The sequence below is a fragment of the Myripristis murdjan genome, chromosome 21, assembly GCF_902150065.1.
Source record: "Myripristis murdjan chromosome 21, fMyrMur1.1, whole genome shotgun sequence".
NCBI lineage: Eukaryota > Metazoa > Chordata > Actinopteri > Holocentriformes > Holocentridae > Myripristis > Myripristis murdjan.
In genome coordinates this window covers 7,284,497-7,296,722 of record NC_044000.1, presented here as the reverse complement: position 1 = coordinate 7,296,722, position 12,226 = coordinate 7,284,497, and the positions used below count along the sequence as shown (strand labels likewise).

Sequence of the window (12,226 nt, the reverse complement as noted above, 5' to 3'; positions counted from 1 at the left end):
CACTGAAGATCTTAAGGGCCCATTAGTGCCATTTAGCATCTCTGCCTGCTCTGCTGTGATTGACATCACCTTTGACCGACAGACACACACTCGCAAGCATTTTTAGGCCACTGCTGAACGCCGCCTGCGCTGCACCGGACCCCTCCCCTCCCCAGTCGCCCCACCGGCACATTCCAGGGCCCTCACTGCCTCCATGGACCAGCCCTAAGGTCCCGTCCTCCCCCCCCCCAACCTCTCCCCACTGCCACCGCTCCTCATAAGACAGCCGTGGGCTCTTCAGCCTGATTCTTATCAGCTAGCTTCCTCCTCTACCTCCTCCTCTTCGCTCCCTTTCTCCAGCCACAAATTACAGAGCGATGTGGCCCGTTACATAATCACCTTTTTTTTTTTTTCCTAAAGGAGGAAATGTTTTGAAGGGGGAGTGAGGCGGGGTGGGTGGGGGGGCACCATGTAGCAAGATGGAAGGAAAGGGAAGGAGGGCACTTGGCTTTTTCCTTCCCCACCTTCTCCCCGGTCGGCACAGGATCTCCACTGTGAGCCGACCGGGCAAACAGGCAGGAATCTCGTGCACACTAAGCATATTAAAGCCTCGGACATTCGAGCGAGCAAACATGGCGGCGTTTATGTAACGATGAGGCTGACAGGATGTGACTTGGAGGCACTGTGTGTGTGTGTGTGTGTGTGTTCACGGTTGGTATGTTGAGGCATATGACAAGGCATTCCTCAGCTGTAATACTTCCATCAATAAAGCCCGGCCTCGCCCGCGCATCACCACGTACGCAGAGTGGGGGCGTTTCACACGTGACCGGCGTGGATGAGGAAGAGGAGGGAGTGCGAGAGGAAGAGCCGGGGTTTTATGGCCCTGCATGTGTGTGGATGATGGATGGACATCCCTCTCAGCATGTCCATCCATCTGCACTCTGCTCTCCAAAGGTCCACCATATGGCTTTGATTTGCAAGGTCCCATACTGGAATGTGTTTGAGAAATGGGTCAGAAACTCTCTCTGTCCCTCCTTCTCTGAGCACAGAGTCTCTGTGAACGTCCAGCAGAAGCGCTGAATATTTTGTCACTGAAGAGTTACTGTGTAGCAGACTTGTGTGTGAATATCTTGTACGGATAGTGTTGTTTACTGTCACTCTTGTGCAAGGTGTGTGTGAGAATTTGTGCCTGGTGTTTGTGCTCGTTCTGTCAGTGCTGTGTGTGTGTGTGCGCACATGGAGTTCGTACACTTGTGATTATGCGTTTGGGATAACTCGGAGGCTTGCGGCCCGAAACCATTATGACAAGGGTGCAAATGTGGCTTAGATATTTTGGACTGAAAGCCACATAAGTCAGCGAGAAGACAAACAAAGTAGAGTGAGAGAGTGAGGGAGGGACGGACAGACGGGAGAGAGAATGTCCAGATTTCCAAATAGCTTGAATTCCTGCTTCCTGGGCTGAGGAATGCGGGGAAGGAACATCTGTCGCCATGACAGCCGGGGTCACCAGGCCTGTCTCCACCCAGTCCGTGTGCGTGCGTTTGCACAAACACACACACACTCACAGAGATACACACACAAACACGCTGAGAAAATGAGCGCCTGAAAATTAAAGAGAGACACAGATGCATTTTTAAGCTTACTGTGTTTTGACTGCTTTGTATAACTTTCTCATTTTTAGAACTACTTTATGTTAGTACAGTTTTTGGTGGTTATGTGTTGCCAGATAATATATATATACATATATTCAAACCAAATAATGAAAAGTTATTACAAATATTGGTGAATCATATGCCAAAGAGGGAAGTAATTCTCAAATCTTAACCTTCAAGTCTCAAGTCAAGTCAATCCTGTGGTCTTTTTTTCTCGTTGATATTTTAGAAGCAACAGTCCGATGAATATGAGAATGATTTGAACTAGAAAAACTATTTCTAATGAAACATGCAAATATGCAGACTCAAGGTAACTAAAACAGTGTGAAAGTTGAAAATAAATAAGCTTACAAGGCATACATTCAAAAGAAATTACAAGCCTTTTTTTGTCCAATAAACTTTTGACTGAAGATGGTCATTTCCAGGTGGTTGTAAGTGGCAAGTGTTGTGGCTGCCAGGTTGGGTCTGTTTTTTTTAAAAAAAAAAAGGTGAACAACATTACAACCAATATCTTGGTTGCAAGATACTGTAATCACATCTAGAGATAAGAAACTAAAACCATACAGGTGAAAAAAAAGATGATGAAAAACTGTCATCTGTCAAAGTCAAAGTTATGTCTGTATTGATTACAGTCAAGCAAGCCCCGAGATACAAGGTGAAATGAAAATTTGCTGACCAAGCACGAAAGAGGTCGCTGCACAACCAAAATGCTATAATTCAACAAGGAAAAAAGTTAAATAGCATGCAAGCACTGAAAGAATATCATAAGAATAAGGATACAAAATAAGCAATGAACACAACAGAAAAAAAATAGTAAGAAGTAATGAAGCAATAAAATAAAATACAAACGCGGGGTTAAACAAATGTTGATGATGGTTTCGACATAAGTCGACTGCATGAGTGGAAAATATGTGTAAAGAGTTTGGCTTGCTTCCATAACTTACATGATTTAAAGGCAAATCGTTTCTGATCTCAGCATGGTTTGAACGTGTCAGCTGTTATCTGCGGTTTGAAAAACTGACATTTTGAAAACTGCTTTGGCAAGATTGAGTCTGATACACAGAAATGTCAAGAAAGTGAGAGAGAGAGAGAGAGAGAGAGAGAGAGAGAGAGAGCAGGATAAGCGAGCTACAGAGACTTAATGTGACATTACTACAGGCAGCTAGCCCAGGCAGCCAGCACTCTCTGCTGGTTACACAGGAATCTCTCTCTGTCACACACACACACACACACACACACACATGCACACAAGTCCAGGTCCCTCAGCAAGACTGACCAATAATAGCAGGCATGCACACTGGAGGCTGCTATATATAAATGTATTTTATACAGTCTATGGTATTTACATTTATATAAACAGTCTCATGCAATCTGATGGCCGCCACACACACATGCACACACACACACACACACACACACACACACACACAAACACACAGAGTACAGAAGGCGTAGCATGTGTGCGGCCCTGGCGTTTCCTGGCTCTGAGAGCTGAATGAGCCCACAGTTGTTACACAGCCCTGTTTTTAAACCCATTTATGTTTGATTTAGTTTCCTCCCAGCAAATGAAAGCACCCAGCCTGTCTGAAAAACTGCACAGCAGAAGAGGCACAAAATGGCCTTTCTCCTCAGCTCTTATGTCTTTTCCCACCGCGGCTCTGTCACACAGGACCTGCTCCTTGGAGGGTCACAGGATTATTTGGTTGGATTTGTTGTCAGGCTGCTCTCGCTCTGATCCTTGACCTCCTCACTAGATTAGATTAGATTGGAAAAACACGAATGTCCCCTCTGAGGCAATTTGTTTTGCATCTTAAAAACACAGCTACAGAAGACAACAGTTATGTCAACATTCAGCACACAATTATGTCACATGGGAGAAGTGGAATGTCCTATTAAAATATAATTCATACTGCGCAAGGAAAACACTGCTTCACGGTTTTTGTTTTTTACACTAAAACTACAACTGCATGTAATCTTGAAGGTTCAGGAATTTAAGTGTATCCTTTTATTTATGCTCTCTAAAGTGTAAAATGTCAAAAATGGAATTCATTTTGACATTGCATTTAAAATAGTATGCATAAATGGAAGAATGTGATCTAAAACACTTGGTAAACTGTAGTTTGATGTTTCCTCAGTGAGTAGAGTTAGGCACTCTAACTTTTGGAGATTCAGCTCCCTCTTGCGCCACCCATGCTACAAAAGTATGCAGTCATGGCAGTGTTGGGCGCTTCATATTAAGGCATCCACCACATGGCACATGAAACGCATAAAGGATTTCATGCCAGTCCCCTACTTGTGGCTGCTGTTCAGTGTACAGCCAGCAGGAGCGTGAGCCCCGGGGCTTCAATGCCGGCTCTGTCAGAGCGGCCGGGCCGAGGTCTGGGTTGAAATGTCTTTGCGGTGAGGTCATATGCCATTCAGGGGGATTTCCTCATCTAGGTGTGGGTCGCCTAGTTTGAAAAAGAAAGAGTCCTCTCCACTTGCTACGTTGTGTTTATCTCCTACTCTGCCAGCCGCTGTTGTCGGCCTGACCGCCTGCATGTTGCAGTCGTGTGAAAAAGGCTGGAAAATAATCAGTTCAGTCGGAGGCAGTTTGTCACTTCTGTGCTTCCCACCAGGGAAAGTAGTTAGTTTGGGTTTGGAAGAGGCACACATTTCAAATAAACACAACATACATAATGAATGGACCATGATGCTAGACACTAACACTTTTTTGAGAAAAATGTTTTGAGACAGCTGGCATGGTGAAAAAAAAGCAAATGTAAATATGTAAATCACTGGCAGAAACATGCTCTTAACATTTGATGTTGTATTACTCACTGTATATAATGGAAAAGTTGATGCAGTAGCAGAAATTACAACAAATGCGCAGGAATTTGACACACAGAACACAGCCATTATTTATAGCGTAAAGCCATATTGCAAGCCATAAGACAGCACGCTATACATTTCACCAGTATTCTTTGTTTTGTGTTTTTGCTAAGAGGATGCACAGGGTTCATGTTTAGTATACCAGGTTTAATTTTTTCCCCATACTTTTTATTCTCTTTATGTAAATCCGGGTTTCTCAAACTGATCGGAACCCAAATGTGTCACCAGTCTGCTGCTGCATCACGGTTTATGTGTTAATGAGCCCAGGTCTGAGCATGTTTGGATACATTTCTCATTTGGATCACGAGCTGAAAAGCTTTTAAGATCTCCTGCTTTAAATTAACAAAACACCAAAGGAATGATCGGCATTGTTTAATAAAAGGCAGTGAACTTGCAGGAATGTTCCTGCAAGTTTTGCCCTCACATTTTTTGCTGTGTCTCGATCTTAAATTGCCCAGGCGGCTCATGAATAGCTCAGGCTGAGGTGGTTAACTGACATTTTTTAAATTGGTGACCTACATACCTCTAGACTTTTCCGATGACCCACCTGTTCAACCAGAAGTTTCTAAGCCTGGGATGAGCTTGCTGTTGTCCCACCTTTGGGTGTTGGAGGGAGACAAGACCCAGTGAAGGCTGCACTCTTTGACTATGAAGTGTCTTCACTGGCAGTGTGGAAAATACATTATATTTTACAAGATGTAAATAATATGATAAACTTCACTCTTAGCACTTCAGGGATTAGCGTGTTATGGAAGGAGCTCATACAATAAACTTGAATGTAATGGAACAAACTTGAATTTTTTTTACTGCTTTACATTTAATCACTTTGCAACCAATAATTGACTAGAACAGGGGTTTTCAAACTTTGTAATGTCTCGAATCCCAAAGTTCACTCTAATTAAGCCTTGGACCCCCTTTTGAATTGATTTTGCCCAAGTAACACTGATATGAAAAGACATTTTGCTTTGTATTAAGTATGAAATTGTATACTTGAATTTTAACATACTTGACCACACCCTGCTTTTAGGGTATGACTACTGAATCATTCTCATAAAAATAATTCTACCCATTACAAATTGGACCGCAGTGTGGCGTGTGACCCATTCCCATTCCTCTGCTTAACCATTCAGATTATGGAAATGGCAAAACTGAAACCCACTCAGTCATTTAAGGACGCTCCTTTTTTTCAGCTACCGCAGAATCCAACACAGAAAAATAAGTGTTCCCATGTACTGTTGTAGTGTGACCACATTGTGCTATGTCGGCTAGTATGTCTGTTGTGTGTTGTTGTGACGGGCACAGGAAGTCACTGGTATGTGACCCCGAGTGGAGAGGATGCAGGTGCATGGGCGCCTACAGGGCCAATGTTTTTGTAATCCTCATCTTTTATGTGTACGTGTGTGTTTGGTGTATAGACATTTTCTTGGCCAACGCTTTTACTGTGTTATTATGTGTCTGCATGCACACACTTGTGTTTGTCTGTATTGTTGTATAATTTATGCACCTACTTTGCCAATGTTTTTTGCTCTCATTTTTATTTTTCCTTATTGTGTTGCTTTTCTGCATCTATGCATGCTAGAATTTTTTCAAGTTTGTTACATGGAAACCTTCGGAGTCCTAGACTAACATTGACACCGTCTCTTTTTGTGTCTGTGTGTCACAGGAGATGGCTGCACGGGCGCTGAAGCAAACAGGAAGCAGGAACATTGAAGCAGCCTTAGAGTATATCAGTAAGATGGGTTACCTCGACCCCCGCAATGAGGTTATTGTCCGGGTCATCAAACAGACTTCACCAGGTACACAAACACAAAGTCTTGATTGGCCTAGTGTCATCTATCCACTTGTGATATTATATATTCCATTGATATGAAACATTCTTGAAAAAAACAAAGGTACACAGACATTCTTGCATTAATAATACACTCCAGTAGATTTTCAATGCAATGATTGAACTAGTTGTTTAGTGTCACAGGGCATTTTGATAAGGTTGTTATTACAAGTGCTCTTACTCGTTGTCCTTGCAGGAAAAGGTGTCATGCCAAATTCAATGGACCACCGACCAACGTTGGAGGCTTCAGGTGAGGCGAGTGCCATGCCCCCCTACCACCAGATGGGAGCTCCCATGTATGAGGCAGCGGCGGCGTACGGCCCTGAGGGAGAGATGCCCAGGCCCTACATGGGCGCACCCCCTGTAATGAACTACATGATGCCGCCCTCTGGTGCAGCACAGGGCCCTGCCATGGGAAACCCAATGGGTCGACCTCCAAGTATGGGCACCTATCCACCAGCAATGGCCACCCAGAGCAACCCAGGTAACAACATGTATCCGCCTGGGGCTCAGCAGATGGGCTATCCAGCAAGTATGGAGCAGCATGGGCCCATCATGAGCTACAATGTCCCAGGCCAGCCCCTGCAGCTACAACCCCAGCCACCAGGGGGCCCTGTGCCAGGCCCCCACTATGACTACAGCCATGCCAGGTCACACATGATGGAGCCCGCAGGCTACGGAGTCAAGAGGAGCGCTTCCTTCCAGAACAAAATGGCACCACCTCCAATGGCACCCCCAGACAACTATGTCAACATGCAGGGGAAAGGGCCCATGGGCCAGAATGGGCCGGGAGGAGGAGGAGGAGGAGGCTACCCTGCCAACCTGTACCTGCCCCCGCACTCTCACCCACGTCAGGCCAGCCCCACCTCCCACCAGGTCCACATGATGGCCCGCAACCCAGGTGGGGCCTCAGCTGCTTTGGGGCCTGACTTCTCTGACCTTCCCCAGGGCCTGATGACGCCCTCCAGGGCCAGCCTCAACCTGGACCTGTATGAGCACCACTGGGCGGGGCCTCCAGGCTCCGAGGGAGCCCCCCCAGCTAGACAGCCTCAGCCCCAGGGTCCATTCAGGGGGGAGGTGCGCGTCCCCAGCAGAACCAACTCCTTCAACAACCGGTCAGCTGGACCCAACGGCGTACGGCCTGCAATGGCAGCCCCCCCAACAGCTGGGAAACAGGAGCCTTCCCTTGGACCTCCAAACACCATCACAGCTGTTACATCACCGCCCATCCAGCAGCCAGTGAAGAGCATTCGGGTGATGAGGCCTGAGCCCAAGACAGCTGTGGGCCCATGCCATCCTGGCTGGATGGCTGCACAGGCCCAGGACACAGCAGAGCCCCTCGCGTACATGCCAGAGGAGGCATACTCCCTGGAGCCGGCTCAGGAGCCACGCTGCCCTCCGCCACCTTACCCCAAACCTCTGCTCATGTCTGCGGCACCAGGAGAGCCTGGGGCCCTTGAGGGAGCTGGAGTGATATCTGGTGCTCAGGACCTTGGTGGCCCCGCTGCCAGAAACACACAGGGTGGCAGTGGAGGGAGCGGCAAAGTGGAGGAAAGTCAGCAGGTGAAAGAGAAGACCAAGTCAAGCAAGGGAGAGAAAACAGTGAAAGACAAGAAGCAGATCCAAACGTCTCCCGTTCCAGTAAGGAAGAACGGGCGTGACGAGGAAAAGAGGGAGTCACGTATCAAGAGTTACTCGCCTTTTGCCTTCAAGTTCTACATGGAGCAGCACATAGAAAATGTGATGAAGACCTACCAGCAGAAACTAAACCGCAGGATGCAGCTGGAACAGGAGATGTCCAAGGTAGGACAGCAATATAGAGAGGGCTACAGCACTCTCTGCTTTATTTGACAGTCACAGCAGAGATAGACAGGAAAGGCAGGGGAGAGAGGGGGGATGACGTGCAGCAAACGTCCTGAGGTCAGATTTGAACCCCGGTCGCTGCGATCGGGGCTACGCCCTGGTAGGTACATGGTACGCGCTCTTTACCGGTGAATGATGATCATCAGTAAGCAGCTGGGTGATCTAGTGGTTTGAGAGATGATCCCATAACTGGAAGGCCATGCTTTTGACTTATTTGACTTTCTTCATGGCCTCAGTCAGTTTTTTGTCTTTAACAAAAGTCTTCCTCGCATCATTTATTCAGAGTGGAAGTAAGATGACAGTCCTTTTGTCTGTATATGTACAACTTAATGCCTGATGAAAATGGGTTGTAAAAAGCAGCAATGGACAGACATTACCCAACCAGAGAATTCTCCCTCAGGAGTTTGCTCTAGACAAGAGGACTCATGTCTTGGAATGAGAAGTCAGAGTTCATAGATGTGTTTGCATGAGCTTGTTTTAAATCATTACTCTGGCCTCTGCCCTTTTGACCCTCTTGAAAGTGATTGAACAGCATTTTTTGAGAGGAGACAAAATTTGCCAGAGCTCGACCCAGACAGTTAGGTAATAGAAAGACTTTACTTTGTTGATAAGGTCAGGGCACTGAGTTCAGTTCATGCCACACTTTTCTATGTCATAAATAATCAGAAATGAAAAATTGACTTGTTTTTGAACCATAGTTTGCTCTTCTCACTTCCTCTCTTCTCTTTAACCCCTCTCCTTCTTGCCCAGGCCGGCCTATCGGAAGCAGAACAGGAGCAAATGAGGAAGATGCTCAACCAGAAAGAGTCTAACTACAACCGGCTGCGCCGCGCCAAGATGGACAAATCCATGTTTGTCAAGATCAAGACATTGGGCATAGGTGCCTTCGGTGAGGTGTGCCTTACGCGTAAGGTGGACACTGGTGCACTTTACGCCATGAAGACATTACGCAAGAAGGACGTCCTCAATCGCAATCAGGTGATTAAAATCACTAAAAATAGTTATGGATGCCACACGCCTTTAAAACATATTGTATGCTGTAATTCACGAGACATGAAACATGCTGCAAGTACACCAATTTGTGACCAAATATTTGTTCATTCTTTTGTCATCCAGAATGTTAGATGATTGCATTTATTATGACAGATAATGATACAGAAGAAAAAAGCATAAGAACGCAACAATGATCTTTAGGGTTGCAATTCACAGTTCCAACCCTAAAACACTGAGAAAAGATATTTTCTATTGACTCACCTCAAAGTTCACCCTAACCATCCCGACACAATACGTTTTTTTTTTCATGGTCAGCATAGCAAATTCACACAAGAAAAAAAAAATGCCTTGTTTTTCTAAATTAATAATGATTTCAGAATTTGGAGATAGTTATCTCATTAACTCCGAAAACAGAAATTCTTGCCGTTGAAACTCAAAATTCTGAGAGAAATATCTCATTAATTCAAAATGAGAAGGCAGAATTTTTAACCCTAACATTAACACAAGATGCCAAACGTGTCTTACTGCTTTATTGTGACCCAGGTGGCCCATGTGAAGGCAGAGCGGGACATCCTGGCTGAGGCCGACAACGAGTGGGTGGTGCGTCTCTACTACTCCTTCCAGGACCGTGACAGCCTCTACTTCGTCATGGACTACATCCCTGGTGGAGACATGATGAGCCTGCTCATCCGAATGGGCGTCTTCCCTGAGCCGCTGGCACGCTTCTATGTAGCTGAGCTAACGCTGGCCATCGAGAGCGTCCACAAGATGGGCTTCATCCACCGCGACATCAAACCAGACAACATCCTCATCGACCTGGATGGACACATCAAGCTGACTGACTTTGGCCTGTGCACGGGCTTCCGCTGGACGCACAACTCCAAGTACTACCAGAAAGGTGAGCCCATATGTGATGGCATAGTGCTGTACACATTCAGCTTTCATGTTTATACTTGGGCCCAGGCACAGGCAATGGGAACATCTCAATTATCTCAAATTTTTTAACTTAATTCAAAACTCAAAAGTTTTTCGATTTAATTATCACCTTTAATTATCACCTCCCTTATTTGTTTTGTTTTCACCAGCCTTTTCTTTGTCCAGGCAAAACTGGTAGAGTTCCCTTTTTCAGCACTGCTCTGCTTATTATTCCTACACTTGGTCATATTTACACATGGGAGGTGCCTAGTGAAACCACAGTCTTATTCTGTTGGCCACTCAGTGATTTCACTGGAATAGAAGTGGGTTGTGTGAGTGCCGCGCTCAAGAGCACTTCAGCAGAAGTTGCTGAGACAGGGCAGAGTGTTATTTATGCCACCCAGGTGGTCCTGGGAGCGTCTTGTTGGGTGTGATTTGCGCAGAATTTAAAGGACCATGTCGTTTATTTTGAATATTGTTTGAATGGAACTGCTTCACTCTGCCTAGTTTCCAGTCATCAAAACACAACACGGCTGCTGCAGCTTTTAGGAAAACTGATGTGGACGACTTTATGATAGTGATGGGATACTGGTGTGAGGAAAGTTTGAAGTCTCTGACAGTTCATTTTCATATCATAGTGGAATGAATGGAAACCAATGGCAGGATAAAAGCTAGAAAAAATTATACCAGAGTTCTAAAATACAGCTGCTTGCTTTGGGAAAAGATTAGCAGAAATGTGAAACATACACATTTAGCAGACATAAAGCTAAACATGCAAAATCATTGGTGTGGTCCTTTAACACAACGCTCTCCTCATTTTGTCTCCAGGGAGCCACATCAGACAGGACAGCATGGAGCCCAGTGACTTCTGGGATGACGTGTCCAACTGTCGCTGTGGAGACCGCCTGATGACCCTGGAGCAGCGCGCCACCCGGCAGCACCAGCGCTGCCTGGCTCACTCCTTGGTGGGGACACCCAACTACATTGCCCCTGAGGTGCTGCTGCGCAAAGGTGGGCAGGACAGAGATGGCTGCTGAGACTGCTGCTCAGTTACTCTCAAATGAACTTTTTAGCTCACCTGCCAAGGTGCAGGAACCAAGCCAAATGACTATAACACATTTTATTTAGTTGTTGCTTAGTGGTGTTTCACATGTAAAATCAAAGCCTGTGTCAGATATTTTAAATAAAGAAATATGCAGGTTTAGAGTTTTAAGTTCACTTATGTTCATATATGGATAAATGGATTGTTTTTGTATTGGTCTTCATTTTTCTCTTCGGTGGCCTCACAGTTATATGACCACATGGAAGTAATTTTGTTTCTTCCTATATTAGGTTAGTTAACCAGAAAGCAGAGAAACAAGAGATGGTGTTTAGATGCTATTGTTTTATGTAGACCAGTGCAACAGAGAGCCAATCAGGAGCCTTTTTGATACAAAGCACTTATTTTTCTTTAATTTAATTGGCTCGGTCTGAGAGAGTGTACAGTGGCCAGCAAAAACAAAGTTTGAGAACAAGCAGTGACTATACACAAGGGTGAAATCAATAACATGCACAATATATAGTGAATGTTCCTGTTTCTGTAAGCCCTCATGTCTGATTGAAGCATCATGCAGGGTCAGACTTGGTATTTTTGCATATACGTGTGTCAAGTTTCATCCCTCTTTCTGCCTCATTCATATAACCTGACGTTGTCCTGTGTCCAGGTTACACGCAGCTGTGTGACTGGTGGAGCGTGGGAGTGATCCTCTTTGAGATGCTGGTGGGACAGCCGCCCTTCCTGGCCCCCACACCCACTGAGACTCAGATTAAGGTCAGTAACAATAGAAGAGCAAGATACTCAAACTTAGATTTTGTTTTGGTTTGTTTTGCCAGGTGAGAATAATGCCATATGAAATTTGGCACCACATGTCTGAGACACCTTTAACTGTCTTGTCTGATTGAATATAATCATACAAGACGGCAGATTACATAGGCTCCATTACAGTTGTGATTTCAGGTATCTCTTATCCAGATAATGTCCAGAAACAGTTTATCCCCATTTCATTTACAGTTGGTCATACCAGTGCATCTTTGTTAGACGGATAGAGAACTGACTGCACTTTGCAGCAGAATAGTGCTACATTAT

The 12,226-nt window shown here is 45.3% G+C and overlaps 1 protein-coding gene across 1 annotated transcript in view; it reads left to right on the top strand.

Moving 5' to 3' along the window:
* lats2 (large tumor suppressor kinase 2) overlaps positions 1-12,226 on the top strand; it is a 29,623-nt gene that overhangs the window by 12,927 nt on the left and 4,470 nt on the right. Inside the window, exons 3-8 of the mRNA XM_030080804.1 lie at positions 6,166-6,298; positions 6,527-8,133; positions 8,944-9,171; positions 9,730-10,084; positions 10,930-11,112; positions 11,805-11,911. Coding sequence (XP_029936664.1) covers positions 6,166-6,298; positions 6,527-8,133; positions 8,944-9,171; positions 9,730-10,084; positions 10,930-11,112; positions 11,805-11,911 — 2,613 coding nt within the window. The remainder of the gene's footprint in view (positions 1-6,165; positions 6,299-6,526; positions 8,134-8,943; positions 9,172-9,729; positions 10,085-10,929; positions 11,113-11,804; positions 11,912-12,226) is intronic.